The sequence below is a fragment of the Stegostoma tigrinum genome, chromosome 22, assembly GCF_030684315.1.
Source record: "Stegostoma tigrinum isolate sSteTig4 chromosome 22, sSteTig4.hap1, whole genome shotgun sequence".
Taxonomy (NCBI): Eukaryota; Metazoa; Chordata; class Chondrichthyes; order Orectolobiformes; family Stegostomatidae; genus Stegostoma; species Stegostoma tigrinum.
The window spans coordinates 3,875,107-3,883,600 of NC_081375.1; the positions used below are offsets into that span (position 1 = coordinate 3,875,107).

Here is an 8,494-nt window from a genome sequence, read left to right on the forward strand (position 1 = left end):
AATGACTGCAACACTATTACTGCCTATGTAATCAGTGAGTTGTAGTAGATCATCAACAAACGTGAAGTACAGTACACTCCAATGTGAATGACAACAACTATTTCAATTTTACGTCCAAAAAGACATTTGAAAGGAAGTTAAATGACAATCCAAATAGTCTCACCTGATCATGTTCCTCCACCATTCTGGCCATAGCAATAATCCCAACCATATCAGTTTAATCTTCCCCTACCCTGGGCATTCACAAACCTGATAAAAGACCAGTGAAGAACATTAATAGCAAAGAGCTCCAGCTGGTTATCTTGGACAGGCATTCAACAATATATAGGTTAAGTAAGTTGTCATTTTTTTTCATGTTTACAAAGAGATAATGATATAAAACGCATTTCTGATTATGGAAACAAGTGTCTCCAACAAATACTAACAGATCAGACAGCCATATTCAAAGCCAAATACTCGCCTTTAAGAAACCTCAGGTCGAAATCTGTGAACACACATTTCGGTGGCCCCCTTTTACAACATTAGTGGGGCCCTCACCCGAGAGGCCTCTTCTTATAATTTGCTTTCTTTTAAAAATGAAAACAAAACAATCAATCACATCAGATCAAATTTACGCTACACCTTTTACGAAAAACATGAGACTGAAACTCCCAATTAATTGTTACTCTACCCGTTGCCTTGAATATTCCCCCCACCCCTCCTAAAACGGGAGTCGGGACGGGGGAGGGGGGGTAAAGACATAAAATCTCTTTGAAAGACGCGCCCGAAACCCCGAGAAATGGCGCCAACTGAGTCTGACCTTTGACCCGCCGCCCTTCCCCAACAGCCGGCAGCGCTCGCCTGTCAATCCGAGACTGATCCCCGCCTCCGTTCCCGCCCCGGATAGGCCTGGCTCCGCCCCGCGCACTCGGGGGCAAGACCATCAACGGATTGGCTCCCGGTCGCTGTCAATCATGAGCAACGCCCCGCCCCGAATGACGCGGGGAGGCGACCGTTAGGCCCTGGGCTGTGCCCTGTCAGAGCGCGAGCGACAGAGCTGAGCAACGACAGCGGGACACTCCCCTCTCATCATCGGCGTTACTTCAGCATGAGCTGATGTTCGGTTAGTAAATGATGCATTTTTTTTTGTTGAAGTAGAGTGTAGGTAGGGAAAAATCTTCACCTTTTGAATTAAAAGCAAAGGCAGAGGTATAAATTAAACGTAAGAGGAAGGAGGTTTAGTAGAGGGGGGTGTGAGAGAAATATTTTTCACCGTGTGGTCGGAAGCTGCAGCTCATTAAGGTGACAGGGGCGGAAACCTTCATAACATTTAAGAAGTACATAGATGTGCACTTGCGATACCAAGGCACGCAAAGCTATGGGCCAGGTGTTGGAAAGAGGATTTCGAATAGTTAGCTGGTTGTATTTTAAACCTGCGCGGATCCGATAGGCCGTGGGACTTTTCCCTTTGCCGTGTGTTTCCATGAATCTGTGAACTGCAGATGCTGGTTGTCTCAAAAAAACAGAAGTGACTGGAGAAACTCAGTAGGACTGGTAATGTCCGTACACAGAGGAGAGTTAATATTTCGAGCCTAGTGACCCTTCAGAACTGATAGCAGCTTGGAAACGTTAGTCAACAAGGTGTGGAGCTGGATGAACACAGCAGGCCAGGCAGCCTGAGAGGAGCAGGAAAGCTGACGTTTCAGCTGACCCTTTCACGGAAATCTGAATTAAAAAGATGCGTCCAGACCCGAAACGTCTAGCAGGCTGCTTGGCCTGTTGTGTTCATCCAGCTCTACACCTTGTTATGTCAGATTCTCCAGCATCGGCAGTTCCTACTATCTCTTGGAAAAGTTAGAAGTTGGGTCTGCTTCGTCCATTCGTCTACTGTAAGCGGCGTGCAACGCTCTCTGATAGGAAATACTTTGCCAGATTGGCGCTGCGAACCTCTCCGGTAACTGGTATGGGAGTTTCTCGTCTTCTCTTTTCATTTTTAGTCTTCATGTAGGGACTTATTGTGCGTTTTTTTTCCCCTCATCTGACTTTAGTCTGTGCGTTTTCTTTTAAAAACCGTCTTGCTGTGTTAAATTTAAAGAGCAGAGTTCGTACAAACATTTTTGACTTTATAATAAAGATTAGACCAATAAATAAGGCGAGGAATTTTAGTTTTACTAGCTGGAAGCAGATTTTTGCACTGAAGGAGGTTGCTGTAATCTGTCTTGAGGTTATGAAGACGTCATTCTAGCAGTGTTGATCTACGTATTGGAAATTGAATCAATTATGATTGTTTTGTTAGGAATCCCTGCTGGATCTTGTTCTTGTCTTCTGTACTAGCCTCTGACCCTAGTAGATTCCCTATGCAGAAAAGCGGGAGCTCAGGTGATGTCTGGCAAAATTTATTTCGATTTACATATTGTCATGTGTATTTATAATAAATACAGTGAAGTGTTGCTTAGTGTCACCACTTGCCAGTACCATCTTAAAACATGGAAAGTAAGCCAAAATACAGAATATAAAGCCAGAAAAATAAAACCAAGTTCATTTTATAGTCTTAATTCAATGAAGATAGGTGGTCTTTGGAGCACCACCTGCATTTAGTTCAGCCATGGCCTTAATCCAGGCTCCTCCAGTCCCAGCCAACGACACAGCTGCAGCCACGCTTCACCATGCTGTTGCCACTGGAACAAAGCATTGCCATGCTCCAGTGCCATCTCACCTCCACCAAAGTCGCCACTGCATGAAATCATGTTGAGCCAACCTCACGGATGCAGCTACCTCCTGTGCCGCTGGGACCAAACTTGTTACTGCTTCTGCCATGAGTCACTTGGGCCTAGCAGTGGACCTGGAGCCTTGGTTCAGTCCACAAATCACAGCTGGGGTTTTAAAAGTAGGACCTGATCCTCACTCGCCGGGAGGGCTTGGGTGGACCCCCATCTGCCTCATTGTGGTGTTCCTGCTGTTGGACGCAGCCTCCTTCAATATTTACTTGGCCTCACCCCGCCCCAGACCTGCACCACCATATTCATCTGTCATTCTGCACAGTGCTTGCTCTCACTGCTGCTGCAACTGAGACAAAAATGTAGATTTTTTGATAGGTGTAGAAAAACAAAAAAAAAGAAATGAGTGGATGAGCCTGTGGGCCAGTAGCCTGAGTGCTGCTACTTCACCATTGTCATCTACAGGAGAGGATAGTCCAAACGTGTGCTGTCTGAACACTCCTGACGGCTAATCTACAGAACAAATTAAGGCATACCAGAGACCAGACTGTGACTAATTCTGAGTTGGAAGAAGATGATGAAAATGAACACCTTTTACTTGCCAGAATTGTGTAAATATGGTGACATAACTGCAGGTGGTTGAGGGAGATTTTAAGTTAAGTAGGACTTCTTCATTGAAATGTAAGAGAAAATTACAGTTCAGCTTCGCAGGATTCTCTGAAACAAAGTCTAGAGTATTGGACTATCTTCACAGTGCATTTTTTGTAACGTTTTGGACATTTTATGTGAGGAGGTGACTGTATTTCCACTGTTATGAAGCAGAGGTTGAACCTCCCCACTTCCCCACATACTAAAACCAAAACACCCAAAAAGGAGCACCTCCACCTCACCCCATAATCTGGAAAAGCATTGTGAAAAGTGGTGTAACCTGCCTTTCAACAACTTCTACTGGTTAATTAAGATAAATCCCTGACACTCATTTTAAAATCAACAAGTACAATTTATTTGTCTAACTCTAACAGTGAACAAATTAACTGAACTATTAACAAATGGAATAAATCCCTTCATATTCCCGAATGAAGCAAGATTCTGATGGTATGCAGTTCTAATAAATACATATCCCACTAATATAAAAACTAGAATTTAGACTCTCAATTACAGCCCAAGTTACATGTCTTCCGGTATATTCTATGCTTTCTCCGTCAATTCTTCTGACAGGAATGGTAACTCGATGTGCCGTTGATACTGTTGTTATTTAGATGGTGGTTTCTCCTAAGACGTAGAGGAGGCTGTGAGACCCAGTAATTCTGAGAGCTGAGACCTGTTTACCTCTGAAGTCTTTGCCCAACTGCCCCTGTCTTTTATATCCTTAACGACATACCAATATTTCTTAAAATAGAATTGGTCCTATGATGTCAGAGCCATCAGAATTAAACTTAGTGGGTTTTTGGTATTTAAGTATCTGGTTCAAATTTGGCTAAATTCAGAAGTCTGTTGTCTTAGTAAAAACTGCTGCTTGGTCTGCTAACTTTGAACACAAATGTTTCAATTTCGGTGCTCTGTGTATTTGCAAACTTTCAAGCTGCTGCTCGCTGATGTCCATTTTAAAAGTCTAAGCACAGAAAAAGTGCATGATATTTTAAAGGGACCACACAATGCTCCCCCCGCCCCCAGCAGTTTAGAAACACCAAATTCTAAGTATTGCCTCCCAATCCACAAGTGTTCTATTCAACTTCACAACACCTTGTTCTGCCATTAAAAATGAGCCATCATTACGAAAAGATGGCTTCTCTTTTTAAGAAACCTTAACTCCATTACATTATTGGATCCATAGGTCATTAATCTAGTTAATACACGGTAATAAATAGAATTAGTGTTAAATTGAACACTACGGTTTCTATCTTATATGCATTTGTCTTTTAAACTCATAATAAAGCATCAACAATAATATTTCCATGACCTGCAACATGTGCAATCTGTAAATTAAATGCATGTAATGTGAGACTCCCAACAAAATAATCTGGTGTTCATGTCCTTAAATCTTTCCAGAAATGTCAATGGATTGTGATACACCATTATCTCTGCATTGTTTGCAATGGAAAATTTAAAATGTAAGAACATTACTAAAATCAGTAACTTTTTCAATGACGGATTATTTTTTCTGGTGGATATTGAGTTTTTTTGAAAAATAACCGATTGACCTTTCTATTCCACATTCATCATCCTGTAATCACAGCTTCAACACCTACATTGTTTGCGCTGATGGTGACTTTGAAGCGTTTCAAAAAAATTTGGCATGATGAAAACTGGTGTGGTGGTTAACACTTTTTTAAATTCTCAAATGCCTCCTAGCATTGTTCTGTCCTCTGAAATTTTGTGTTTTTTTTAACAAATCTATCAACGGTACTACCACGCTACTAAAGTTTGGTACAAATTTACTGTACAATCCACTCAATCCTAAAAATTGTAGCACTTCTTTCTTCAAGGACGATCTTGAAAATTCCCCGATGGCCTTCATCTTGTTTCTCCGTGTCATCTGCCTGTATCCAATGTTGGGCCTTAAGAATGTCACTTCTGCCTATGTAAATTCTGTTTTTGCCAAATTTTATGACCAACTTTGCCTTCTGTGGTCGCAAAGTGCACTGCCAAATTCTTAATGTGATCTTTCCATGAATAGCTAAAGATCACTAAGTCATATATGCAGATGACTCAATTAGTCAACCCTGCAACAAGTCTGCTAATAAGACATTGAAAAGTGGCTGGGGCGTTTTTCATTCCAAAGGGCGTTACTTTAAATTGATACAGCCCATTTGAAGCTACAAAAGCAGACGCTTCTTTCCGTCTCTCCGACCAAAGCTACTTGTCAGTAACCATGAAGTAAGTCCAACTTTGTGATGTAAGTGGCTTGTTCTACTTTTCCCACACAGTCTTCCACCCTTTGACCTTCTGATATTCTATGCAGAACTGTTGAGTACCATCTGATTCGGGGACCAAGATGATTGGCAAGCTACACTTGCTTTGACTCATCTCCATGTTGTCGTCTTGGTGTGTTGTTTCTACGTCCTTCTGAATCTGTGCTGCTTTGAGATGATTAAGCCTGTAGGGGTGGTGTTCTATCAGAATAGCATGCCTTGTGTCAATTCATGTACTATGACATTAGTAAAACAATCTGTTTCTACATCGGTCTTCATAGCACTGTAACAAGTCTTTCAATTCAGTTCACGGTTCCTGTTACAGAGAGCTCACTACTGTATCCCATTCCTCAAGGATGACTACTTCATTATTCAAGTTATTCTGAGGCACATCAAAATCCAAATCATGTGGATTTGATTCCTTATTGAGTAATACCTGTTTCTCCATTCCCTTTCCCTGTCATAGTAATGTTTCCCTTGACATAGCTGAATGTTTTTCCTATCTGGCATCTTTACCAGATAATTCACCTGACCTAACCTCTTCTCAATCCAATACAGGACCACGAAATCCTGCTTTGAGAGGATCTGCTACCACCTGCAACAGCACCAATTCTTTATTCCCACAAACAAATGTACAATTTTTAGACTTATCTGCATCTTGCTTCAGGTGCTGTGCCACCTTGGAATGTTGTTCAGGTAATTCACCTACTCTGTTTAATCTTTCTCTTGCCTCAGATACATAATCTAATTGTGAGATCTATGACTTTGGGCCTATCAACAATAGCCCTCTTACTTCATGTCCAGATATCAATTCATATGGAGTAAACTGAGTCAATTCATTTGGAGCATCTCAAATAGCAAGTAATATAAGTGGGATACTTTTATCCCAAACATTTGGGTAATCCTGTCACCAAGCCCTCAGTATTGGCTTTCGGGTCTGATGCTACCTTTCCAGTGCTCCCTGGGATTCAGGTTCGTGCACACTTGATTTTAAAGTGTTTGCCTAAACTATCCATGACCTCCTCAAATAATTTGGCAGTAAAATTGAACCCTTGGTCTGAATCTCCCTCAGTAATCCACATGCAGGTAATTTGTGTACAGCCTGCAGTAACTTCAGTCTGTATTCAATGGGCAACACAGTCTGATGAACTTTTGCCCATTTCCCATCTGCACTAACCTGCCATGGTCTCCATTTCGACCTTCAGATTTTATCCTTTAAGTAGTAGCATTCTGGAATACACCCTGATCCCTTTTCCCAAGTAGGCTTTGTGATATAAATCCTTCATTGTCTCATCTTTTTGTTGTAAGTCCATCAATCTTTCGGAACTAAACACCTCTATTCGATCTTCTACTTGCTTCCGTTTTTCCTTGACCATCTCGTCAAACAGAATGTCAGCTAACTGGACATCAACTGCTTCATCTTTCTCTTTGATTTTCCCTTCTTGTTTAGACTTATGAATGCGGGATCCTGTCGTCTGTCTGTAAAGATTACGGGGTATTTTTCTTTTAACTCCTCAGTTCCCTGGGGTGTTTTTTTTTTGGTTTTTCCACTCCTGCGGGCATCACTCCCACCCGTGGTCCAGCTTTCTAGTTTCCAAGAATAAACTGTATCCCTGGAATAGCCAATTTTTTCTGTCACTCCCGCTATCGTTTCCCCAGTCTCGATTGGACTTTGTAGCCTTCATGACCTTTAAAAAAAATCCCTATGATTTAGCCTCTTTTACCACATTCTTTTTCCTAGTGCCTTTCTTAAATCACCAGCACTGTGCCTTTGAAGTGAAAATACCCGAAGTGGTCTTTCACCTTGTTCCACCATCTTTGGTGTTTTTTTTTTCACGTGGTTAACCATTCTCAGTATGATCTACTTTTTAATTTTTCATTGAAGGATCTCCTTTCCCAATTTCTATCCCTCACAGAATGAATTTGCTGTCACAAGATGTATTTTGATTTATGTATGAAGATATGTTCATCAGCATTCCTGCCTTGCTGTTTTAACTTTCTGTTCCTCAACATGAGTTCTTATCCCTTCTGGAAGTGAGTTTTTAAACTCCTCCAGCAGAATAACGTCTATAAGATTCTCAGTGTCTTTTCTATGTTTAATGCTGTCATCGAGCTATTGAAGTAGCTCTGTTTAATTCTTTCAAACTCGATATAAGTCTGATCTGGTTCCTTTCTTACACTTCTGAGCTGTTGTCTTTATGCTTCTCGTACCAACTTGTAGGCACTCAAAGTAGCCTTTTTTACTATTTCATATTCTCCTGACATCACCTCTGACAGTGTGGCAAACACCTCACTCGCCCAACCTACCAACCTGGACTGAATTAACATTACTCATACAGTCTTTGGCCAGTTCATCTGTTTAGGCAGTTCCCATAGGAAATGAAAAAGGTTTCTACACCTGTACTTGAATCTTGATGTTTGGGAATATTTGTGTATATAACCCTACCAGGCTGGCTACAAAGACTTTGCTCATCATCTCTTCTGTCTTGTACTTTTACTTCTGTCATTTGAAGTTTTTGGCTTTAAGTTCCAAATTCTTCTTCTTTTACAATTCAAACATATTTTCGCTTTTTTTCTGCTCTGCCCGGGTGATCTTTTCTTTCTGTTCAGCTTGAACTTATTTCCCTTTCTCTATCCTCTGACTCCAGCTTTCTAACTCCAATTGTCTCATCTGCAATTTAATTTTTTTTTACTAACTCCACTGCACTTGACTATTTCACTGATTTGTACCCTAAATGCTTGGCTAACTCCACTACAATTTGAGCTTGCTTTATTATCCCTGGTGAAACCCAATTTTAGCCTGTTTGCTAATTCTAAAAGTGTCACCTTTTTCTGTCTTCCCAAATTTGCCCAGAAAGTTTAGAAAGCATCTTCAACCTCCAGAAC

The 8,494-nt window shown here is 41.1% G+C and overlaps 1 protein-coding gene across 3 annotated transcripts in view; it reads right to left on the minus strand.

Moving 5' to 3' along the window:
• Positions 1-774, minus strand: part of atad5a (ATPase family AAA domain containing 5a) — a 68,668-nt gene extending 67,894 nt beyond the window's left edge. For 2 of the 3 annotated variants that reach the window (XM_048555457.2, XM_059653577.1), the window contains exons 1-2: positions 461-774; positions 164-249 (exon numbers count right to left, since the gene is read on the minus strand). In XM_048555457.2, coding sequence (XP_048411414.2) covers positions 164-211 — 48 coding nt within the window. In that variant the 5' untranslated portion in view covers positions 212-249; positions 461-774. The remainder of the gene's footprint in view (positions 1-163; positions 250-460) is intronic. The other variant, XM_048555456.2, reaches the window with a different exon arrangement.
• Between the last annotated feature and the right edge of the window lie 7,720 nt (positions 775-8,494).